General features: G+C 39.1%; 1 protein-coding gene across 1 annotated transcript in view; it reads right to left on the bottom strand.

Annotated features, from left to right (window-relative positions):
* Positions 1-2,510: 2,510 nt before the first annotated feature.
* The window catches only part of LOC117531876 (RING finger protein 145-like), a 29,566-nt gene continuing 4,949 nt past the window's right edge, over positions 2,511-27,127 (bottom strand). Inside the window, exons 4-11 of the mRNA XM_034195068.1 lie at positions 25,559-25,650; positions 21,360-21,601; positions 20,563-20,735; positions 20,241-20,381; positions 13,749-13,931; positions 13,464-13,611; positions 10,884-11,240; positions 2,511-3,335 (exon numbers count right to left, since the gene is read on the bottom strand). Of these exons, the coding sequence (XP_034050959.1) occupies positions 2,511-3,335; positions 10,884-11,240; positions 13,464-13,611; positions 13,749-13,931; positions 20,241-20,381; positions 20,563-20,735; positions 21,360-21,601; positions 25,559-25,650 (2,161 nt within the window). The remainder of the gene's footprint in view (positions 3,336-10,883; positions 11,241-13,463; positions 13,612-13,748; positions 13,932-20,240; positions 20,382-20,562; positions 20,736-21,359; positions 21,602-25,558; positions 25,651-27,127) is intronic.

Consider the following 27,127-nt stretch of genomic DNA (forward strand, 5'->3'; position numbering starts at 1 on the left):
GCTTAGAGATGGACAGATTGTTTGAAACTAGACACCAAGATCTCTTTCCTCTGTAGCAGTCTCTAAGATTTTTTTCATTCATAGTATAATTTAAACAGAGGTTATTTTCCCATGTGAAGCACTTTACATTTTTGTTCATTAAAACAAAGCAGTCAGTCATCAGACCATGCAATAAGATTGTTTGTCTTTTTGTATTTTCTCCCCATCAACAAGTGAGAGTATTGTCCGCAAAAATTTAGATTGATTTTATTGCACAAGGCAGGTCGTTGACAAATAAGAACAAAAACGGCCCAACGACCGACCCTTGAGGGACGCCACTGGTGACCTGCACCTATGACGACCTCACTCCATTCAAACAGACTTGCTGCTGTCTTTTAAGAAAATATTCTATCCAATCACAGAGTTTTCCACCAATGCCGTATTTCTGTAATTTGTACATCAGTCTGGAGAGAGGCACAGATTCGAAAGCTTTTTTAAAAGCCTAAGTAAAGGACATCGTCATATAGTTTAGTCCATTCTTCCAAGGCGATGGTCTAGCGGTTAAGGTGTTGGGCTTGAGACCAGAAGATTCTCGGTTCAAATCCCCGCCTGACTGGAAAATCACTAAGGGCCCTTGGGTTTTAATCCCCTATTGCTCCCGGTGTGTAGTGAGCACCTTGTATGGCAGCACTCTGACATCGGGGTGAATGGGAGGCATAATTGTAAAGCGCTTTGAGTGTCTGATGCAGATGGAAAAGCGCTATATAAATTTACCATTTACCATTCTTTTACAAAGACTGACAAAGAAACAAATTCAACAGCAAATACTTGGTCATTGGTGGATGTCAACACCATTTACTCCTTTAACCTTACAAATTTTTGATCTACTTTTTGTCTTACTGTTAGCATATATATATATATAAATAATTAAAGGCATTGGGTTTTTTTTACTCTCTTACAAAGATCTTTTTCAAAATCTTTTTTTGCAGCCCTAATCTTTTTGTTAGCTGCATTCCTCATTTTTATATACTCATAAGATTTAATTTCCTGATATCTTTTCCAAGCAAAATATTTTTTTCTGATACCTCTTGCCAGACCAGCTTAAACAAGGTGGATTTATCTCACCACCACTTGTTTTAACACAACAGCAGCACGTCTGAGTCTGACTCTTTACACCTAAAGCAAAGGGAATAATGTGATTATTAACCATCAGATGACAAAGTAAAACCTCTTACATCATTATGTCAGTTAAGCAGAAACGAGGTGATAATCGGTGAATCCTTGCTGAGGCTCAGAAATGATGTAGGCATAGCAGCACGTCAGATTCAGACATTTTTGAGTCTATCGAACATATTCTGAATCAGAGATGTTGGAGATAGTGCAACATTGAACTCAAATTTATGAATGGATCTTGCTGAAATTTTATGATCATATAGGCAAATTCTTAGGAAACAAAGTTTGATACTGAATGTAAATGAAAGTGGGTATTTTTGCAGTGGGGAATATGTGGCCTTGGAGGATGTATGTGCGCAATATTGATTCAAAGAGAAAGCAAATGTATTTACCCCCCCCCCACACACACACACACGGGTGATTCTTTAACTACGGGCACTATTGGCCTTGTAAATGTAATTTCCACCACACCATTGCCTTACAATATAAAGCGCCTTGGGGCAACTGTCTGTTTGTTATATACATGTGCTCTGATGTCACTGTTTATCTCCATAGAAACTACCCAAACAATCTTTCATACAAACTGTTTAAAGGGACATTACAGTGTTGTGGTGGAAATTACAGCAATAGTGTGGGACAACTACATTTTGTTTAAAAAAATCACCACAGTTGTATGACATTGAATACCCCAATTATGTTTTGATTATTCTACTGATATTTTATTCAGAGATATTTTAAAACATTAGAAAAAACGTTTACCATTCATTTTTATCATTGAAGATCAAAAGTCTGGGTGTGGGACAAGCACAAAACGGCAATATTTGCATATAATGATGCTGAAAAAAGGTGAAAAATTCATCATAGACTACTAGAACAAATTTCTTAACACTTTCATTGTAAAGAAACTATAAAAGTGTGAAATTTCCCCTTTTTTCTGTTTTTTCATGCAATATGATCAAAGGACATAATAAGTGCCCATAGTCTAAGAATCACCCACACACGTTTGTGTTCTCTTCATTTTAAACTTCATCTTTCACACACTTCAAGGCACTGATGCAATCAGTCACTATTTGTGCTTTTGCAAGACAAGGAATCATCCAAGGACGCCCTGTTATATGTTTGTCCTGATTGGAGTCTGACTGTGTGCCATTTTGACTTTGGTCTCCATCTTCTCTGTTGAAGAATTCTGAGTTGTCATTGCGTGGTTTTACAGACATGCAGCGATTAACGCAGCCCATAGCAGACAGGATGTCCTCTGACTTTTCTTCATGAGCATTTGCTTCTGTTGAATCTTGGCTTTTCAGGGATTTCAATGTCTCTTCCCTGTGTCAGAAGATGATTATTTAGTGCTGCACAGTCTACCATTTGGTTCTTTCCCATTTCCTCAGCAGTTTGTACCAAATCTGATCCATTTTCACATAATGTATCAGGTTTATCAAACTCACTATTAACTGTATCAACTCCAGCCATTTTAGTCTCTTCCTCGTGAAAGTCACCTTTATTTTGAGGGTTTGTAGCACTGTCGTAGAGGAAGTGGTGCCGTCTTCAAATGATGCACACAGTCCTGCTCCTTCAGAGCGGGACTGACTCTCCAATCTGTGCTCACAGACGGCATCAGAAACTGATGGCTGGGATACATTTGCTGGCTGAAACCTCCCCTCGACATCTCCAGACTCCTCCTTGCTGCTCTCATCCGAGTTCTGCACGTTAAGAGGACAAGACACCACACCATGTACTGCTTCATGGCAATGAGAAGTATCCTTTGGAGGGCAGCTTGACTCTGGGCTGACAGATCCACCTGAGGCTCCACTGGAGCTAAAACAATGTCCTTGAACAGCCTTACTCTCAGGTTCAGCCAGGAGCTCCTCAGAGTCTCCTTCAAGTCTCTCCATGCTCTTCTGTTGCTCCATGGACACAGGAATTATCCTCTCACTCTGTGCCTTTTGGAAATCACTGCTGTCTGGGTTGTGGTCTTCCTCCGGTGTAGTGGGATCTGGCTCTGCATCGCTCTGTGGTGCTGCTGCTGCTGCAGGACTATTACGTGAAGCCTGGGTCTGACCTGATGGGGTGGGGCGCACCGTTTGGTGGCACATGGGGCAGGTCTCCTGCACATACAGCCACTTGCGGAGGCAGTTGCCATGGAAAAAATGTCCACAGTACGTAATAACAGCAGAGTTCATTCCCTGGGATGGAACAAATAAAAGCAGAAAGTAAACAACCAGGAAAACAAATTCACTGCAAATGTTCAACCTTTAATTTTACTGAGAATTTAAGCATCTGCGTCACTGACAAGGGAGTAACGAATGTTGAGAACAAGAGAAAACAAAACCCTCTCAGCTTTAACAACAAACGCGACTAAAGTCAAAGCCATGTACCTTTGCAGCACATGAAGGTCGGGCAAAACCAGAAAACCACTGAAGCTTAAAAAGCTAAGAGTCATATCAAGCATTTGATTATAGCCTGTCACGTGCATGTAAAGCTCCACAGTTCTGAGAACAGTCTAGTATCATGATATTTTTAATGAATAACTTAAAGACTGGTACTGTAGGTATGCCTACATGTTTATTTATGCTAGAACGGGGATCTTCCAACCTCTGAGGTTGAGAGCTACCTGAAGGATGAGAAATTATATGAAGGGTTACTCATTCAAAATCATTTTCTTAAAGTCTTGACATCTCTTTAAAATAAGACTATGTGGGATTTACTTTTCATGAACAACAATCAAGGAATAGACCCTGATATTTAAACATGAAATTTTTAAATGAATAATCACAATCTCAGTTTCAACACATCAATACTGTTAAGCATTACTAATATATATTATAATAGTCAAGTGGCGCTCTGTGTGCGTACGCGTTGTATGGCTTTCATCATGCAAAAAACCGGGGAGAGCTACATTTGCCATTTGGTATAATGTATTTTTGGATCAAGGAATGAATGCTGCAAAAACAGAAAGCTGACAGGACAAATATTTTTGGAGAAATTAACAATTTTAGCTACCAGTAAACAATGGACATTGCGCTGCAATGCACCATGGGAGTTCAGTTTGTGGTACGAGTGAAATGTGCAGTGTTTTTAATGTCTTCTGCCACTGTCTTTGTCAAGTAAAAGCACCTGCGTACAGTAGCTGTGCATGTATGACAGGCAACTTCAATCACAGCTGACATTACCATTTGGTATGCTCATGTATTTTGGGTCAAGGGTGAACGCTGTGAAAAACAGAACAATGGATGTTGCTAAATACTTTCTGGGCCCTACACGCCATTCCAACAGGGGCCCGTAAGTCATCTTAAATGAAAGTTGGAGCAGTGTTGGCAAAGTAACTTTGAAAAGTACTTCATTAGTTACTTTAAACAGTTATATTTTACAGTTACTTATACAGTTACTTCATTAGCAGCTGTGGACAACTTGTCGGTAGCTGCTGAATGTAATGAATAAAGAAACTCATAATCTAACTTGGTTATTTTTAAGATTAGTACTCAGACAAAGTAACTATTTGTTACTTGCTGATGAGTTACTTTGCTGATTGCTCAATCTTAAGAGTAACCAAGTTAGGTTACTAGTTACCTTGTTAGTTACATTACTTATTAGCTGCAGTTTTCGGCAGATTCTAATAAAGTAATTGCATAAGCTGCTAATAAAGTAACTTCATAATTAACTGTATAAAGCAACTAAAAAAGTAACTTGTCAAAGTTACTTTCACAACACTGAGTGTGGTGAGTTCAATGCAAGTACAAAATGTAAATGTAAATACATTAAAAATACATAGATGGCCCAAGAAAGTGAAAACACTTATTTCCACTGTGGTCATTTGATTTAAAAAAATCAAATGACAATTAGAAGTACTAATAAATAAAATAATAATGTGTGTATATGATAACAAGAACCTAAATTTATAAATACATTAAGAGAGTAAATTAACATAAAAAAAAATAATTAACAGGAAATAAAAGGGTCGAGTTCTTCATCTAAAAATTGTTGAGGTCCAAGGTTCTAAAAACATTCTGGACTCACATGCCATTCCAACTCTACAGCTTTTCTTAATTTACTAGCACCCGTACCACAAAAATATCAGCTACCTATTTATAAACACTACCCAATCAAGGAGCCCATGGATCCCCATGGGCAACATGCTAGTTATTTATTGCAAATTCCAAAGTTTATTTATGGTAGTCATATTGGGACAATACATTTGCCCTCCATTAGAATTCTACACAAAAATTCCAATATAAAACAAAAGAGAAACAAGTTTTTCAAAAAGGAACAAGATGGCACAATAACAAGGACTATATTAAATTTGCCCTTTCAACACACAACTTCTGTGAAAATGAATCTATTCAAAATCCAATCCTTGGAAAACTGCACTACAATAGCAGTCACATAAAGCCCTGGACCCACCAAATAATGAAGGCTGAATAATGAGCCACGCAGCATGTTTTTTTTTTTTTTTTTTTGCTACGATAGGGTTTATTCAACTATCGTGAAGAATGTAGCTCTGAGTGGCTCTTAGAGGCATTATCTTTGGTAACGAGGCTCATCTTGAGCATGGCGCTAATTTCAAGATGTTCAAAAATTTAGCAACAATAGCATGGGGCAGTTTGTGTACGAGGTTTTAGAGACATGTGCGCGGTGCTTATGAGGCTGCTAAAAGGCCATTATCCCAGCGCCTGGCACCTATGCAGGACCTGAGGCTATTTTTTGGAGCGGCTGCCTCTTGTGCACACAATTCCACGCTGTGTGTGGATGCTGTGTATAAAATAATTATTTAGTAGCGGATTATAATCATTTTCTACCAAACCTTGGATGCTGAAAACAGCTGTAGTTTGCTTCTGGAATCACAGAGGACTGTTTCATTTGGATGCTTTTTTCCTCTTTTCTGCCCCATGTGGAATGTATTTTGGAACAGCTTAAGGTAACTATTTTTAATGGGGTTTTTTTAGCTTGATAAAACAGTTGCATGTTCATTCCTAGCTGTAAAAGTATGTCTATGGTTGATTTAATATCTTGTTAATAGATCACGAGCTCCCCTGTGTGTGCGCACTGAGGCAGTGACTCATCACGCTCCCAACGAGCATTTAGGCAGAACGCCAGCTCACAAAAGAGTGATTTTTTTTTCAGTCAATGGACAAACACAAAGTTCAAATTTGGATGACTGTGTAAAGTGGCTGTGTTTTAAAGCCGCAGAAGAAATAACTCCAGTGAAGCAGCGCAGAGCTGTCCAGCAACACAGAACAAGAGCGCGCAAAAGATTAATTTGAAGACATAACACAAAGTTAAAAGTTGTATCACGATGACTTGTAAGCCATGGAAGAAATAAAGAAGGTTTTAAGTGATACACATGAGCTGCGGCAGCAGGTGCATATAATTAAAGTAGCCACCTCATTGTGTATGCAGAACGGCAGCACATGTGCAGAGCGATTTTGCAGACATAAACGGACGAACACAAAGTTAAAATTGGGATCACACTGTGAAAATGACTTTAAAACCGCAGAAGAAATCAAGCCAGCGAGCCGCGGACGGAAAGGAAGCCAGCGAGGAGCACAGAGGCAGCTGTCCAGGAACCCGTTGTTCGGTTCTGGTCTGGTGCATTACAGGTGGGCAGCAGCCTGGTACGCAACGCACACCTGCGGGACTGTACCGGAGCGTCTATTTTTGGACTGCGTTTAAAATGTGACATCTTTAATGCTGCTGTGAATTGAAAACCCACACTTTAAAAGGGACCGAGTGTGGGATGGCTGGAGGTTTGGACCAAACCCATGCCTAAACATGCGCCAACGTCACGTTATCATGGCGCTACATGGAGCATATGTGGCTTGACGTGGATCATATGCGGTGACACGAGCCACTTGAGGCTGGAAGGGGCTCAAATGACAGGTCGGTTGTGGTTCACTAGAGGCTGACACCTGGCACATGTGAGGCACATAGAGGCACCTTAGTAGTGGATACATGATGGTTTAAATGTGGACCATTCTTCAAATAATTGCTCACACATCCATATGGGCTCATTATTCATGGTTTATTATTTGGTGGGACCCAGGCTTAACAACAAATGAATCATGTTTTCTTAAGTAAGCTTATTTACTGTGCGGTAACCTGCCCCACAGAAATTTAATAGCACCAATAAAATATGCTGAAAAAAACTACACTGAGGTTTTAGCAAAGCTGTACTACAGGTGCCTCATTGGTACCCACATGATTGATATTGGTCCCAGAACACATGTACCACGCTGGTACAAGTAGGTAACTGGGGTTAACTGATGCACCTGTGGCTGTAGTTACCCATCAGACCACCAGTGCCCTCTTGTACTTAAGAGCATGAAAAAAAATCTAAATAACTGAGCCAAGGCATCTCGAGATAAATAAATTTCCACAAGTTAGATTCCACCTTAGAAGACATCAACTGAAGTTTTGTTTTCTCATGCTCCTTTCAGTTCATTTTGTTTTTACTTTCTTTTTTGTAAGGCCAGGGCTGATTTACAGTGCATCCAGAAAAGTATTCACAGCACTGCACATTTTCCCAATTTATTTTATGTTACTGCCTTATCTCAAAATGAAATTCATTGTTTCCTCAACACTGTACACACAAGACCCCAAAATGACAATGTGAAAAAGTATCTTTTGAGATTTTTGCAAATTTTTTAAAAATAAAAAACTAAGAAGTCAAACGTACGTAAGTATTCACAGCCTTTGCCTTGAAGTTCAAAATTGAGCTCAGGTGGATCCTATTTGACGGACCATTCTTGAGAATTTCTACAGCTTAACTGGAGTCCACCTGTGGTAAATTCAGTTGACTGGATATGATTTGAAAAGGCACACATCTGTCTACATGGAAGGTAGACAGATGTGTAAAAGCATATCCTGCATGCTTCCAGTTGGACGTCCTTCCTGAACAGACTTAGTCCTCAGCAACCAGACTGAACAGTGCTCTTCTATTTAAGACAAGGTTCTAATTGCACCTTTTATTTTACTTACCTGTGCATTACTTTAATAATGTATTTAAGTGCAACAGGTACAGATTTTAGTTCATTAATTTACTGCTGTTTGAACACTAGGAGTGGTTAGCTTCTCATTTGTGCTTAGGCTGCGCTAGCCTTTGCTACTTTCTTATTGTTTTCTGAGTGCACAACACTTTAAATAAACTTGTGCGATGTCAGACAGGGTGGCCCTGTTAGACAGCCGTACCTGTAAGTTAGAGCAGCTTCTTATTTCAGTGCCATTAGATATAACAGGCACTCCAGACGAGCTTAGTGTCAGGTTGGCTAGAGCACCCGTTAGCATTATTTTAGCTCCGCTGGCTAAAGATGATAGTTTTCAGACTATTGCTAGGCAGAAGACATCCTGTAAGGCGTGGTGCCCGGTTGTGGTACCCAGCTCACAGTCGCTGCTGCCGATTGTGAACCGTTTTTCCAGCCTTAGCTATGCCTACTGACAGTCCTCCTAGCCCACGGGTAACTTCTACCCCTATCTCCAGGCCAGAACGTCGTGCGCTAGTGATAGGGGATCCTATTATCCGCAAAGTCAGATTACAGATGCCAGCCGATATTAAATGAATACCTAGAGCCAGAGCACCTAACATTGCCTCTCAGCTTAGGGTGCTGACTATACACAAGGAAAGGAAACCTTTATTGGGCAACACACAAGTGACTGCGAGGCTTGCATGTTCAACCTCCAGCTGAAATGCATCTGTTGAATCACAGAAAAAAGAAAGAGAAAGAAAAGAAAGAGTGTTAAAAAAAAAAAAAAAAACATGCAGGGATCCAGTCCACCAACCTTAAAAAAAAAAAAAAAAAAAAAAAAAAAAAAAAAAAAAAAAAAAAAAAAAAACTCAAAAATGGTTACATTTTACAAGTTGGAGGAAAAAAAACAAAAAAACAAAAACAGAAAGGCACATCCCATCGCCATTTCAGCAAAATGTCAAGACTTTGGCGCAGCAACATTGTGACATTGTTTAGGGAGAGCCCTGGACTATTGATCATCACTCACTTAACTTACAATATCACTACCTTGTCCACTGGGAAAAAACGCTTATTGGTGATGCATCAACTACAAATGAACTTCGAGCTAAACTGCCTGATCACTTTTAGAACATGATCATTCAGGAGATGGTCTTGTGGACAGCTTAAACTCACCGCTCACAAGCACACTGGACACGATCACTCCACCTACACTAAAACCATGCCCCCCCCCAAAATCGCGGTAGTTCAACGATCATCTATGTGGCCTCAAGCATAAGTCTAGAGGTCTAGAGTAAGAATAGCACAGCTCAAAACTAAAGGTGTTCCACCTTGCATGGCGTGATGCTATTCTGGACTACAACTCCAATTCCATTGAAGTTGGGATGTTGTGTAAAATGTAAATAAAAACAGAATACAATGATTTGAAAATCCTCTTCAACCTATATTCAACTGAATAGACCACAAAGACAAGATATTTAATGTTCAAACTGATAAACTTCATTGTTTTTGTGCAAATATTTGCAAATTTTAAAATGGATGCCTGCAACACATTTCAAAAAAGTTGGGACGGGGCAACAAGACTGTAAAAGTTGATGAATACTCAAAGAACACCTAATTGGAAACAGGTGAGTATCATGATTGGGTATAAAAGGAGCATCCCCAAAAGGCTCAGCCATTCATAAGCAAAGATGGGGCGAGGATTTTGTGAACAACTGCGTGGAAAAAAATAGTCCAACAATTTAAGAACAGTGTTTCTCAACGATCAATTGCAAGGAATTTAGGGATTCCATCATCTACAGTCCACAATATAATCAGAAGATTCAGAGAATCTGGAGAACTTTCTACATGTAAGCGGCAAGGCCAAAAACCAACATTGGATGCACGTGACCTTCGATCCCTCAGGCGGCACTGCATTAAAAACCAACATCATTGTGTAAAGGATCTTACCGCGTGGGCTCAGGAACACTTCAGAAAACCATTGTCAGTTAACACAGTTTGTCGCTGCATCTACAAGTGCAAGTTAAAACTCTACCATGCAAAGCAAAAGTCATACATCGACATCCAGACACGCTGCCACCTTCTCTGGGCCCCGAGCTCATTTGAAATGGACAGACGCAAAGTGGAAATGTGTGTTGTGGTATGATGAGTCCACATTTCGAATTGTTTTTGGAAATCATTGACGTCGGGTCCTCTGGACAAAAGAGGAAAAAGACCATCCAGATTGTTACCAGTGCAAAGTTCAAAAGCCAGCATTTGTGATGGTATGGAGGTGTGTTAGTGCCCATGGCATGGGCAACGTACACATCTGTGATGGCACTAACAATGCTGAAAGATACATCCAGGTTTTGGTGCAATACATGCTGCCATCCAAGCAACATCTGTTTCAGGGACGTCCCTGCTAATTTCAGCAAGACAACGCTGAAACGTGTTGCAGGCATCCATTTCAAAATGAGCAAATATTTGCACAAAAACAAAGTTTATCAGTTTGAACATTAAATATCTTGTCTTTGTGGTGTATTCAATCAAATATATGTTGAAGAGGATTTGCAAATCATTGTACGTATTCTATTTTTATTTACATTTTACACAACGTCCCAATAAGGCTAATTTCATCCATACTGCCGTTACTCTGTGACACTGCTTCACACTGAGCCAGAGGTGAATATAAACCTCAGATCTTAACTGTATTTTAATTTTTACCAAAGATCTTTACATTTTATGCAGAATGCTTACACCTTCAACTGAACCCACGAATAGTCCGATGATCCAACTAACCTCAAAGCAAATTGAGCAGACGTCGTTGTACTGGTGCAGTTGCTCTGCTGTCGCTCTTGGTAGGGAGTTGATCTTTTTAGCTGCTTCCTGTCTAAGCAGAAAGCTCCTCCATCCAGACTGAGCTCTCAGCCAAACATTGAAATAAGAGTGGATGATAATGACAGATGCACCCATCCAGCTCCACTCCCCAAACAGTGACTCCCAGGTGCCGTAAGCTACCACACAGAGGGCCACCATAAACTCCAGCACCCTGCTGACAGCATTCACCCAGTAGATCACTTCATCCAGGCTCTCGATAGGGTCACTGCGAAACATCTCCATCATGAATAGGGAGTAGATCAGCAGCGTGCCTGTAACCTGCAAAAAAACAGCCAACATCTTCATTGCCTACAAATAATCAGTGAGAAAATGATGCGACTTGCAATTTTTGTTGAAAGATGTGTTCAAAATTTGTAAAATGTTGGATAAAAATAGTTTGAAGTTAAATTTTGCCGAAATAAATTTCGCCAAATGTTTTTATAATACTATGGCTGCAGATATGTTTATCGATCACCCATTAGATTAGAACAAGTTCCCTGGTAAATCTACAAAAACCCATATTTCTATATACCAGATCTGACTTTTTATTTATGTTTAGTTTTTTTTTTGTTTGTTTTTTTGCCACAACCCCATGAAGAAAAACAAAACAACTGTAGAACTTTGGGAGGTGACCACCCACGCATCAACCACACATGAAAGTGGGGAAAACATACAGATTAAAAATAATGAAGTGCTCTAGGTCCTCTATTTTTTTAATTTCAGAATTAAGACTACCACGAAACTGAAGCAACAGGTAGTTCTGTGGCACAGGCTGTTTGCACACTTGCCTCCTAAATAGAAGATCATCTGTTCAAGGGGACCTGTGACCCATGAACAAGTACATCTGGAGTTGCATCAGGAAGGGCATCCAGTGTAAAACATGTGCCAAATCAACATGTGGGTCTATAATGGATCAGATGTCCTGATCCAGAGCAAAAAACAGAAACCATTAAAAAGCAAGACAGGAGACAAAAGCATTTTGTGGAAAATGTTGCCCATCTCTCAACTGTAAATATTGTTAAAAAAAAAAAAAAAATAGTACAATTCAGATCAAGCCAGAGCCACAATTCACAATTTAGGTTAAAACTTGAATATTGCCCGAGGACACAATGATGCCAAAATTGTTTGTTTTTATTATCAACTAATATGTTTTACAACTAACTGGGCTAATAAAAACAAAAAGTCAGATTTAAAAAAATAAAATAAATAAATACGCATTTTTTTTCTTCTGTTAGACATTTTCAAATAATTTTAACTGATCAAGCAAAAGTGCAAAATCTCTATTAGATTAGTTTTTGAGAACTAGTCACTGCCAGTTTATTTGATTAAATTACATAGAACTTTAGGAAGGAAGGAAGGAAGCTGAGGCAGGGAGCCGTTTTTCTGTGGAATAAAGATAGCGCCTCACAGTGGAACAATAATTCTACATGGCTCTGTGTGTGAACACATCAGGCATGAAATCAGACTTCATTAATCAGTAATCATTATTATTCAGTCTTACTGAGACATATGCAATTTGTTTTATTTATACTGCGGGTTACAAAGAAGCAGAGAGACATATGTTGACTGCAAAACACAAGAATTTAACCTGAAAGCCAAATTAAAGCCAGATTAAAATATTACATATATATTACATTTGGAGACAAGAAACAGCCCGGATTGGGACTGACTGTGTGTAATGGAGGAAGCCATGAAGTGGACACAGGTGGAGTGACCTTCAGGCAACACCCGAGGTTACGTCACTGTTATGGCTAAAAATATCTTTGAATCTGTGTGAATTTTTCAGACGTTGTATGGCTAATTTTATTTTCATCAGCCACATCAGGACTCGGACAAGTTAAAGAGCTGGAAGAAATGATTTGTAATATGGTACATAAATTTTCAAAAGTAAGTGTTGATTGGAGTGCCATATGCCCTTTAACCATCTTAAAACCAATTAAAACGTTGTAGTGTTTTCGACCCATTTAATAAAATCAAAATAAGATAACATTTAAAACCAGTTTAATTCAGCTGCAAGTTTCAATAAAGTCAAAAAGCATTAAACTGAGTTAAAACAGTCAAAATTTTGCTTTTTTACTTGATGAATGAAATTGACTGTCAGTTTTGAGCTACTTTACACTGCAATGAAAGACACACGCCTGATTACAATGAATGCTTTCGCATGGTAACCATAATGACATTTATTCCATGATCACTTGCAGAGCTCTACTCTTCCAAAAGTATAAAAGTCTTAAATCATTAAATCGAAGGCCTTGAATGAATATACCAAAGCTGCTACATTGACACCAAATGTTTTAAGATTCAATGTATGAAAAATACCAACTATCATGAGAATTTCTTTGTTTTAATTTAAGCCCAATTAATTTAATTGATTGTTTGTTTCACTACATATATTATCTGTGTTATTGAATGTTATTTTATTCAGTCATTGAATTTCTCTAACTTTGGACAGACTTGTATATTACAATGAGGAATACAACTTACTACAAAAGCAGTCCCTACCTGAAGGGAAGTCAGCATGCAGCTCGACACCAGTATAAGTAACCAGAAGTCCATGTGGAAGAATTGAGAAATTTTATAAGCCATAAACACCGGGAAAACCAGCAGGAGCAGACACATGCTGAGGCCACGGAAGTGTTTCCATACACTCCTAAAGGCACACACAAAACAGAAACTAGTTAAAGGCTCGTTTAATTAGCACAAAGCATTTGAAATTATTTAGTACTATTATCACATCATTTCATTACTCATATTCTAATTAATCAAATTTCATTTTACTGCTGTTACCTATTGCGAGATGCACCCAGAGCAAGAATGACTGGATCAGTTATTTCTATCATCGATTGCAAAGTTGAAGTAACCACGATGAAGAGGATGATGCTGAGGAGGAAGGTGCGCTGCAGCGCCTGCATGTCCAACAGGCCTGTCTGAAGGGCCAGAAGGAGCAATGTGACACCCTCAGTCACACCTCTGTAGTTATAAAAAAAAAACAAAAAAAATAGGCAAACCAGGAATTGAGTCAAAATTCATTCTTGCAGGCATCAAACCAGAATTGGTTTTAGAAAGTAAATGGTAAATGGACTGCATTCATATAGCGCTTTTCCATCTGAATCAGACGCTCAAAGCGCTTTACAATTATGCCTCACATTCACCCCGATGTCAGAGTGCTGCCATACAAGGCGCTCACTACACACCAGGAGCAATAGGGGATTAAAGGCCTTGCCCAAGGGCCCTTAGTGATTTTCCAGTCAGGCGGGGATTTGAACCCATGATCTTCTGGACTCAAGCCCAACACCTTAACCACTAGACCATCACCTCCCCTAAGTACTTCTTTAATTTTCCATTTCTGATATCTTTCTGCCTTGTATGTTTACTACTTAATGAAGTTTAAAGTGCAACTGACGGTTTGTCAAGCTTTCCACAAAATTGTTCATAATCTATTATGCCCCAAATAATACGCTAAAAACGCTATAAACGGACAATTTGACAATTTTAGAAGATTTAAAATTTCCTTATGAATTCTGCCTGCCAAGTTTCTGTTGGAACAGTGAGGCTCATGCCACGTTATTCCAGGAAGTCTTTTCGCGTCACTCCCTTGAAAGTATGGCCACTGGACCTCTGATACTGATAAGAAATGATGATGCTGAGGAGGCAGCCGAAGGCAGCTGACACAAACAGACTTAACAAGCTCATCAGGAGAGCTGGCTTTGTCCTGGAGGTTGAGCTAAAGTCTGTGGTGGAGGTGTCAGAGAGGAGGATGTTGAGGAAACTGCTCAGCATCCGGGACAGCACCTCCCACCCCCTGCATGCCACACTGACGTCCTATGAGAGCACTTTCAGCCACAGACTGAGGCCACTGAGGTGCACCACAGAACGCCACAGGAGGTCTTTCTTACCTGTGATAATCAGACTGTATAATTCCCCCCCCCCGCAGGATGAATACATAATGAATGGATTTAGAGTTTTACAGTTACTCAGAGTTACGTGCAATATTGTCGAACATCTTATGCAAATGTCATTAAAAAAAAAAAAAAAAAAAAACAAACAAAAAAAAACATTGTTTACCATTACTGTTTCGGTACTCTGGCAAAATTTCCTTCGGGATAAAGTTGATCTTATTCTTAAAAGGTGTCGTTAAGCATGGAAATATGCCTCGTAGGTGCGTTATAGCCGAGTACTCAAATGAGGGAGACAACAGGCAGAATACGTATAAGCATTACACTGAACGTGGGAGAGTTACAAAATGGGTCTCTATTTGGAGTGTGCCACAAAATTTTGTACAAACAGCCATTTTTTAAAAATTATTATTTTATTATTAATATTTTACAAGTGCCCACCCCTTCAACTGAAATCAAAAGACTGCAGGCTACAAAATAGCTCAAAACATCCATGAGTTGCAAATTTGAATAAACACGCTCTTACATGTTAAATGTCTGTCATTAGATGCTTTATTTAAATCTGTCTTTCAGGGAGGAACAATTAGCTTTTTTTTTTTTAAGGTGCATATTCATCTCAACATTTAGCTAAATATTTAGCTTGATGTTTGTAAATATTAGGCTAAATGCATAAATACTTAGCATTAACTAATATGCTAAAGTTTTAGATTTGACAGAAATTTGATAATGTAGTATTTGCCTTTATCTTCCCTAATTTTTGCTCTTCATCTGTGGATCAAAAGAAATTTTAAACTGAAATGGTACTAGCATTCCCATGCCAATGAAAACAAATGTGATTCTTTTCCCCCCTCAAATAAATCAGTGAATTATGAAGATAAGCCTCATTTTAAACATTATTATTGTTATTATGTCAGTGTACATGACATTAAAAAGAGTTTCTAGCTGCTGAAAATTTTTTGTAAAAACACATACGCTTGCAGGTCAGATTCAGTCACTTCAGCAAGTAATGTGAACACAGCATAAGTTCTAAGCCGTCTTTACAAATAGGCAGGCTCTCCTTTCTGCAAACTTTTTAGGCTTCCTGCCTCGTTTTTGCTGGATGATCCGCGGACCGCGCCTGTCCCCGGGGTCCTGCCACACACCGAGAGGATTCTGCTGCGCCCAGCTCGGGATGCAGCTGAATCCTCTCCATGTGCGGCAGACATTTCACACAATTCAGAAAAACGTGCAGGAATTACAGACCTGTATTTATAATATTATAAATGAGATGTGCGTTATTTGGAAGAAAGTCAAGGTGTTGACTTATGCCCACGAAGCACCCCCCGCCTTTTCCCTCCACTGCAAAGAGGTGAACTGTCCACTGCATGCCCCTCCTCATATCTTTCACCTTCTCACTGCTTCTGTGAACTCTGACAAGCAGGGCGCCTGCAGCTGCCTGCAGGGGGCGCCAATTTGCCAATTCCACACACTGTCAAAAAAACAAACAAAAAAAAAACATTTTGCGGTGAAGATTTTTTTTTTGCTCAGTGCTCATGCCCACGGTACTGCCCTGCCAAAAACTGCACCCCGGATACCGGCCCGTATGGCCCATACTAAAAACCGCCCGCCACTGTCATGCGTGCTTGTCTTTTCATAGTCTCTGCCCTCAGGAGCAGGCTCTCTGTCCTAATGCACCAGCATTACTGTACTGTACATATGGGGAGATAGAGGCAGCCGGAGCGCATCACTGAAACTGGAGGATGCCGCACTCTGAGGGGCTGGCCTTGAACAGGACAGTGTAACCCCAGTCCACTACATCTGTTGCTTTCCATGTGAATGGAATTTTTTTTTTGTTCAGACAGGATTTATTTGAACTAAGGTGGAAAATTCCTGTTAAAACACAAAACAAAAATGCTGTGTCTGTGTGCGCCAATCTGGTGTAACATTTATATTGGTTAAAATAGTGGGATTTTATATATAACTACATTTATTTTTGTTAATGTTATTAGGCTGTTGGAAATCTTGGAGAATTCCATTCCTGTCAAGTGCATCTCGTCAGTCTCTGTTCCATCCACTCTCTGTTGTTTGCTTCAACTTCATTTGCCTCAAACCTGTCACCTGATCACCAAATGTAACTGCCACGTTATCGTCTCTGTTGGTGTTTAATAATAATTTTATAGCACTTTAACAAAGTGCTTCACAAACCACATCACATTAGAACAAATTAATAAAATGCAAAACCATTGAAAATAAATTACAGAAAAACAAAATCAAGATACCAAAGATTTCTCACCATTAAGAGATGTAAGCAGCCAAGAAAAGGTGTTTTTTTTAATCTAGATTTAAAAATGCCAATAGAACTCGACTGCCTACTCTCAGCTGGCAGTTTGTTCCACAGCCACGGTGCACGAAATGCAAATGAAATGATCGACCACCCGTTGATTTCTTCTTATCCTTTGGGACACACAGAAGGTCAGCCTCCTATGGTCACAGAGCACGTACCAGCATATATGGCTGAATCAAATCAAATCGGCCATATGTGCAATTTACCACAGGAACAATGGCTTTTTCTGGATTAATTTGTCCCTCAATAAGCTCCACTTCTTTACACAATAAATCAACCTCAAAACCAAAGGTGGTGGTGGCGGCTGTTGTTCTTTCGGCTGCTCCCATTTGTTCGGGGTTGCCACAGTGGATACAGACAGATTCGCACTGGTATTTGGCACAGGTTTTTAAGGTGTACAATTTTCCTCCATGAACTGCGGGTTATTTGAGCATGTATTTGTGACTCCTTGTTGTAAGGGCCCTGTCACACCATGACGATTTAGCCAGCTTAGCCAGCGTATGTTGACCATCTTAAAAATGCTGACATACGCTGGGGTATGTCTAATAAATTGTGCCGCTGTCACACCTTGACAATTTATACAGCGTATGTTGACAGTCCCGTTTCCACAGAGTGGTTCAGGTCGGTACTGCATGGTGTAGTGCGGGTCAGAATGGTCAAGTCTAGCTTGGCTTGTGTTTCTACCACTGGCAGAACTCTTTTGTCTGGCATGTGGTAGAACACTTAAATATTGACAAGCACGTAATCCACCATGTGTACCCTGTCGCACGGCATCTCCACGCCACACAGAGGTAAAACTGAGTAATTTAACATTATTTTAGTCTTGTTGGATCATGGGATTTATTTTGATCATGTGTAGACTGCTGATGAGTCGACTGATAGCTGTGGTAAACGCTGCCGTGAATGAATGAAGCGCTGCAACTCTTTAAACCTTTAAGTGTAGGTCGCGGTCTGATTGGTCTGCCTTGTGCCCCCAAACCTTTCTGTAGTCATAACTCAAACTAACTTTCAATGTGGTGCACCTGTGGTTCACATCACATGCAAGGTTGTCACAATATGCCACATACACAACAATGGAGGACAGAAACAAAATGCTTTGCCTCGAGAATGTGAACAAATCTTACAAAAGGAGCTCTTTCTGAACCTGTGGTTTTAAATGTAAAGACCTCCTGTTTGCCTTGAACCCTCTCCAAAGGGAAGGGTAAAAGCTCACTTCTACAATGTTACAGAGACGTTACATGGATAGGTAAGGAAGCATCTTGAAAGCAAAACAAGTACTCTGCGTTTCAGTAAAGTTTGCACACAGAGCACAGCCTGTCTCACTGGGTATGTCTCTCAGAATCCAATATGAATAAAAAGAAACAGGAGGGTTTCCTAGACTAGACCCTAGACCCATAGTCCAGGAGCCAATCATCAATTTTGACCTGATTGGTACCACTGAAGGTAACCAAAGGACACTTACAATCCAGCCTCACTGTACCATGGCCTACACAAAAATGTATAACCATCACAGGGCTGTAGCCAGCTAGGGGTCAATGAAGAATTACAGAGGTCAGAATGTAAAAATGCTTCAATCATGTTGAAAACTATATCACATTTGTCTGATCATAGTGATTCCAAAAAGGTATAGTTTGGACTATCTGTGACAGAATGTTCTGGAGTTATGGGGTTAAAAACAGCAAAAACGGTGACAAAGGTCAGTTTCAGTTTGTATAGGGGTCAAAAGTTAAGGCCTTGTCACACCTTGACTATTTAGCCAGTGTATGCCGACCATATTAAAAAACGCTGGCATAAGTCCAATAAGTTAAGGGTACGTTTTTTATAAGTTAAGCGCAAGTTCAAGCACGTTGAAACACACTAAAGCGCGCTGATGTACATACTGATAAGCTGAACTCAAAAATTTTGGGGCATGCAACTTATGTCCTGCACATGCTGGACATAAGTTTTAGGTAAGTTATGTGATTGTTGGCAGATGTTTCTTGTAATTTACTCAAATGTGAAATCTGTCCATTAACGCTGGCCACTAATTGGCTGAAAGCTGCGGTCCGTATGCAGAACAACTGCTTCATTCACACACAGAAAAATATAAAGTCTGATTTGTTCATTTCAGTCCAATTCACCATCACAGACAGACATGAATCCACATAAAGTTCCTGATTTTTTTTAAAGTGACCTTGGAAAATCCTTTAATTCATGGCTGGAAACGTAGTGTTTTAAAGCAAGTCCCTTTGTGGTTTTTCCTGCTGCAGGTGCATTTCTCATGTCGGTGCTGCGCTCTGAACACACAGAAGTGCTGTGATAATTTAAGGTTTTAAAGTGCCGTCGCTGTGGTGTGATCATCAGATGACCTATAGTTTGCTGTGTGTTTTGAATAAATGTGTGGAAAATTATTTTCCGCTTTACTTTTTTCTTTCTTATTTCTGATTGTAAACCTTTATTACATTTATAAAACACAACAAAAGCATACATTATGAAAGCACAGGTAGCCCTGAAAAAAAGAGACATAAAACGTGATTGTGGGATGCAGGGAGAGCTGTTAACAGCAATAATAAAACATTTATGCCAGGCGAGAGAACTGTCCAAAAAATGCCCTTGGATCCCAGAGTGTTAAACCCCATAACATTCTGTCATAGATGGTCCAAACTATACCTATTTGGAATTGTTATGATCAGACAAATAATGTGATATAGTTTTCAACAAGACTGGAGCATTTTTAGATTTTAACTTCTGTGTAATTCTTCATTGACCCCTACCTGGCTACAGCTACCACCCTGGGATGGTTATCATACATTTTTATGTAGGCCATGGTACCCCGAGGCTGGATTCTAAGTGTCGTTTGGTCATCTTCAGTGGTACCGAAAACCTGCTTGGCCCATGGACTACCAGGCAAAGGCCATTGAGACACTGGCCCCTGCTTTCCCCATGCCACATCAAAATGTAACTCACACAACACATCATGCTTTGCCGATACCAGTACTATACAGAACCAATAAACTGTGTGTCTGCGTGTGTAGACTAGAGTTTTGTTTTTTAAAAGCACAAAACTGAAGACCATGTCACCTGTGCATGACGTTCTCATTCTGAACAGCTGCATAACCTCCCAGGTAGAATTTGCATAGGTTGAGAAGCCCGAGAGCAAGATATGACACCATGAAGGTCAGACCCAGAAGGGAGTATGGTGTCGCACAACATTCAGAGACACTGAAGAAGACAGTAACAGAAGCATTGAAAACACAAAAGAAACAGAATTTCTTTAAACATTTGTGTCAGCCTCTGTGGTTACACCATGACAAGAAGAGAAACAGAAAAAAGTGACAATAAAAGGTCACCTTCATCACATTGTGGTTTAGTTTCATTTTCTCTTCCTCTCACTCATACCCACCTTGTGAGCAAGAAAAACATGATTCCCTGATGTCCTGCTGTACCTTTGCCATTCATGGTGGAGCACAGCTGGACCACAAACAACACAAACCAGAAGACAGTGAAGAGCACTGGGACAGCAAACTGGTTCCACAAAGAAACCCCTACAGCCAGAAGCCTGTACAGCTCGATCACCTGAGGGAGACGAAGCTTTGAGTGTTTTAAAAAACACACACATACACACACAACTGTACTGCACTAATGGAATGCAACATGCATTAGTCATGCTTGTAAAATATTAAGTCTGAAAAAACCCTTCTGTGACAAATTAAATGTAAAAGTCAGAATTATATTTCACTTACAAATGAAAAGCTACAAATGCAGGATATCTGCACTGGCATTAAAGAACAGACTGGTTTTAATTTTAACAATATCTGGATTCATTGAAGCATGGAAATGAGAGGCAAGAGGAAGTAGAGTTTGATAAAATTGGGGGGAAGCAACTGTAAACAACATGATCATAAAACTGGTAGGGGGAAGGACGATATTTCAAGATGTGCTGCGAAGCTCTGGACCAGGGGTGCTCAAGTTCGGTCCTCGACAGCTACCTTCCTGATACTCTTAGTTGTCTCCCTACTCCAACACACCTGAAACCAATGAAAGACTCATTAGCAGGCTTTTAATGAGCCTTTCATTGGATTCAGGTGTGTTGGAGTAGGGAGACAACTAAGAGTATCAGGAAGGTAGCTCTCGAGGACCGAACTTGAGCACCCCTGCTCTGGACAGAGGAAGAAAAACAATATTTCAAAATAAAAGCACCTCCATCTGAAGCAGCTCTGAATAGGCAGCCCTTGCAAGTCGATATGGCACGAAGAGATTTAAGAGGAGAAACGTGCCAATTCCCACTGCTGTCAGTCCCATGGAGAAAGTGCTGACTGTGAGCAGCATGTTGTGAGGTACAGCAAAGAGTCGGGCCAGGAGAGGGAGCATGTGAGCAGAAAACAACCACACCTTTCTGGTCTTCATCAGGAAGGCACACAGCGTGCTGAGAATAATCTGACCTGAGCAAAAAAATAAAATAAAACACAAAACTTAACTGAACTGTAAAACTGAGACTGACTTACAAACACACAAAACAGTCTGTCAATGTTTATGCAAATTTATATTTTCTTTACCCCCAGCCTACTACTCCCACACAAACACACACACTTTCCCCATTCGGCCTACTGTACAATTGGGGACAACAATATTACCCCCACCCCAAAGAAATTTCACATTTTCTTCAAAATTGAGGAATTTTCATCACAGTATTTCTAAACATTCTAGTTTTAATGCTTACATTATTTTACTGTGCACACAGAAACAAAATTATTTCACTTGGGAAAATTTTGAAGAAAATATTAAATTTCATGGGGGGGGGGTAAAATAATAATATTGTACTCATCTGTGAATCCACAATATCAAACAATCAAAGTGAAAGTCAAAAAGAACTGCCTTCAGTGAAAAAAAACCCCAAAGTATTCCAGAAGGGATGGTGTGATCTGGTACATCTAAGGTACTTGAGCACAATCACACTGCAGATCTAAAGGACACGCCTGTTGACTAAGCACAACTTGTATACAGCACTTAAATGCCCCCTGGTGTCCTGTGGCATATTAAAGTTATGCCACACCCCAACGCCATCATCAAATACTCCAAAGAGTACAGGGAAAATATCCTTAATTGACATAATATGAGTAACATGTCAAGAAGAAAGTAAACTGGATGCATCACCAGTGATTTATTCTTCGGGGACATTTCAACATCACCTTTCTTTATCTCCAAAGGGCAATTAATTTTGTGGCAGTGTAACACATTTACAACACAACTGTAAGTCCCTTCGGCTTCTCCCTTGCTTCAGTCGAGGTCACCACAGCAGATCTTAGGTGTGTCTACATGTTGATTTGGCATATTTTATGATAGATGCCCTTCCTGATGCAGCTCTACATTACATGAAGAATGGGCAGGAGACGGCCTTTAAACGGAATCTTCTGCACTGTTAACAAGTGTACTTGCCACCACCCCTGCCACATCATTTACAACACAACTAGGATATGGACCCGTGGGAAACCAGGGATTCTAGATGTGGCCATTTGTAATATATACGGAGGACAGATGACTTTTGGGGAAAATCTTTACAGTTTTTACAGTATGTTACCTTTTATAAAGTATTGATATAGAAAAAAATCTTCGCTTTTATGAAAGTCTTTATCTAAGGTTTAATCTGTTCTCAGTTGTGCTCAATTTCCTAAAATAAATTTTTGTCATCAACAAGCTTTTCTGAAGCTGCTTATCCAGTACAATACTCCATTTAAAGAAATTACGAATAACTGAAGTTTTATATTTGCACTGTGACAGTGTTCACACTTGATGGATATTTAATTTTTTTTATTTTATTTTGTTGGCCTGTGTGAGACACTGCTGAGACACAATTCTGCTGTTTTGGATGGACAGACTGATGAATTCTGTTGGGTCTACAGCAACCTCATTGGGTTTTATTTTGAAATACATGTTCTTACTGTGGAAGTGCAACATAAACAGGCTTGTTGCTTTCAAAAATTACTGATTTGTCAAAAAATACTGGTCCAATTACCTCGCTGTTTTCACAATTTAAATCCTCATGAAAACATACATAAGTATGCCAAAGGACGAAAGTTGGCTCTTTCCAGATTTGAATTGATGCTCCGGATACACAAACGCAGAGGCCACTTGCCTTTTATTATATGGATTCCAGAAATGCTCAAAGTAACATCAAAGAGAGGGTAACTAAATGCAACATTTTAGTTAAGGAAAATAAATGAATATAAATAATGTATTTTAAGATCCATAATTATCAGCAACAGCATCACCAAATAATAATAATAAAAAAAGTCTACAAATAGAAGGCTGACAACAGACAATTTAGGTAATACAGAAAAACAAATCACATTTCTGATGTTCAACATGTTAACATGAGCTGCTTAGTGACAACCCTCTGACATATACATAATGCAGATAGTCAATTTTCTACTGTCAAAGGTATGGACACAAGTGGCCAAGTAAAAGGCCAATTTACTGTGCAAAGAGAAATGTTCTTATGCAAAAGTTGTTGCTTAATAAGTTGTTAATGGGCAACAACAACCTTGATACTCGCATACTGATTCTAATATTTGGCTTTCTTTTTGCTAACATAAAGAAGTGTTGCATTAAACAATATGTGTACTTGAAATGTACTTTTCAGTCTTGAATATCAAGTATGAGTACCAGTGTGCACAAAAGTGTACTGAAGTATCACGTACTTTGCCCCAACCACTGGTGATCCCCTCAACATCATGTTAATCTGCCTCACAAGAGACAGAAGGAACTCAGGTATTTTAAATCCACATTTTTAGAACAACCTACCTGCCAAATTATTTAAAGTGTGTGCCAATGTACATTTTTTCTTTTATATATCTATATATTATATATATATAGATATATAAAATCCTGTTTTAAACATGCAAAATATAGATTTGGGTTGTTTTTTCTGTTTATTCATGTTCATGATGAGACAAATCAGTATTCCACAGAATAAATAAAATTATTCATTACAATTATTTACAAATATTGTACCTATAAATATGCAGAAATAGGACTTTTAGAAAAAACAAACAAGTAATTTTACTACTACAACCCCAAATGAGAGAACAATGGGACTGTACAGAAAATTTAGGGTGGGGGGGATTCTTACATTTACTTTGATTTCTATGTCAGTGCTGAGCGTATGAACCAAACCTACGTATTTCATGTTTTGCGCAGTCAACTTCATTTCATTTGTTAATATACATCCATTCCTGTATTTCAGGTCTACAACATATTCCAACATTTAGGGCTAGTAAAGAGGTTTTTAAAAAATGTAATCATAACTTATAAGTTTAAAATCAATGTACCTTAAAGACACACTGAAAGGGATTTGCATATTTTGTCCTATACAGTACATAATATCTTAAAATGATTCAAGGAAAATGGCTGGATGGATGATTCAAGGAATCAGGAGGAACTTTAGCACATTCATCAATACCTGATATTACTACGTAGGCAGGGGATTACTTTGGGAAACCTTTGTCAAGCACTACAATATGGAGTTACAGTTACACATGCCACTTAAAACTTCATTGTGCGAAAAAAGCTTTATGCTAAACTTTGTCCAGAAGGAGCGTCAAGGTATCTGGGGTGGACCATGTGGAAACATGTACCGTGATGAGACAAATCAGCATTCCAGATCATTTTTGGAAGAAATGGACACCGTGTGCTCCAGACCAAAGAGGAAAAGGACTATCAGACTGCTATCAGGAGCAAAAAAGCCAACATCTGTCAATGGTGTGGACTTGTGTCAGTGCCCTGGGAAAGGTAATGTACACTTCTGTGAAGGCAGCATTAATGCAGAAAAGAAAATAGATTTTAGAGAAACTTATGCTGCCACCAAGATGACAACATTTCCAGGGACACTCATATTTTTCAACAAGACAATGCAAAATCAGATTCTGTACACATTCCAAAGGTATGGATGCAGAAGCAGTGGTTTCAGGTAGTGGACTGGCCTGCCAAGAATTCTGACTTGTGCCAGTAGAGAATATGGGGAGAATTTTGAAACAAGAAGCATAACAACAATGACCCTGTACTATTGCACACTTTCAGATGTGTCTGCAGGGAGAATGGGAGAAAATAACTGAAATGCTTCATGGCTTTGCATCAATGCTTAAAATGACCAACAAGTATTGTGAGACTCAACAGTAACATTACGAGGAGGTAACTGCTTTAGCGTCCAAACGTTTTTTGGAATGTGTGCCTTAAATGCAAGAATGCCTGTATATTATTAACTAATGCTGACCACACAAAATATGAAATATCTTGGGTTCTGTCTGCAATGAAATAGAAGTCAAAGAATCACTGTTGGAGGGATATTTTACAGACCACCCCAACCTTTTCTGATTTGGGATTGTATTAGTTTTGATACTCACTCGTCAGTGCAGAGACGAATCTGTTGAAGGCCAGAGAATCGAGGTACAGTGGCCCCTCATAACCATAAAGCAGCTCATCACGAATATAATCCCTGTAAATATGAGCATAGGTTTTTATAAAGTACATGCACTACATTCCCCAAGCTCCATGGTAATCAGCTGAAGACTGAAGATTTGACTGCAACTTGATAAGTTGATGGAAAAAAAATTAAATGGCATTTATAGTGATGATAAAGTAAATGCAATGTAATCTTGAATCATTTTTTGCTATGTTTTCCTTGTTTACCATGGCACCCATTTAAGACTTCCTATTAATTTTATAAAACCAGGCATTTGAAATAAAATCTCTGTATCATGCATCAGACCCACACAGAACAAAAATATACGAAGAGCAGAGATGTAAAGATGATACAACTCTGTTTTCAGAAGTGGAAATTAGATACACAGAGGAAGGTACACTTATTGTAACCAAGCTGTGCCAGAAGGAACAAATAATTCTGCTTCAATAAATCAAAGCCTACATCCAAATGTTTTATTCTAGCTTCCTGTAGTAGGCAAAAAGCAGTACATCACAATCTGTACGGTGTACGAATACTCTAAACGTATTTAGTAGTCATCAAATAGTACCCGGATAATCTACTATTATGCAAACTTACTACACTATGTCATGAGGCAGCTAGAGCCTGGTAACTGAAGATTTACTTCTTGGGAAAATTTAAACATAGGAGACCTACAAATTTCAAGAATCAATTCAATTCTAATTCTTAAGATTCAGACTCGATTATTTTGATTCGATACAATCCGAATTGATTTGGGTTAGTGTTATTAAAACCATTTCTGACCTGTTACCTGACTGACTAGTTATGCAACATATTCATACTAGTATTATATTGACATTTGACAGCAAATTAAGGAAGCATTGGTAGTTAATAATGATGGCTATAAGACTGATTGCACGGACCAATCCCCCTCCCAGTATGACAGACTAGTATTTTTATTTTACAAACATGCTGAAGGGCAGAATTACCGAACAGATCCAGGGCAGCCAAAAGAGGGCACCAGAGGTACCTGGTTCATTGACCGTGACACAGGTACATTTTGACACGCTTCCATGTTTTGGCCTGATGCCTTGTTTCTTTTGGCTTTAAAGTAAGGCTGTAACAAAGATTAAGAGAGAAGACTGACTAAAAAGTCAGTCCACACCAGAGAACCTTCGTGCGCTGTCCTACGGAAAAGGCACGTAATGAGGAACAAAAGAAAAAAAAGAAAGAAAAAAAAAAAAAAACTACTGTGTGAATTAAATGGCAGATGATTCTCTTTTCTTGCCTGCAACAGAGAAGAGTCCCGGTCGTCATGATTGACATCTTTAAATGGCTTTGACAGAGGTTGATGAATAAATTGTAGAACTGCTTCTAAATCAGAACCAGCAGGCCTTGGAAACAGTGTAACAGCCCTACATATATACATACATACATACATACATATACATATATATACATATACATACATACATATACATATATATACATATACATATACATATACATACATACATATATACATATACAT

Source organism: Thalassophryne amazonica, chromosome 19 (genome assembly GCF_902500255.1).
Source record: "Thalassophryne amazonica chromosome 19, fThaAma1.1, whole genome shotgun sequence".
In the NCBI taxonomy this organism is placed as follows: Eukaryota; Metazoa; Chordata; class Actinopteri; order Batrachoidiformes; family Batrachoididae; genus Thalassophryne; species Thalassophryne amazonica.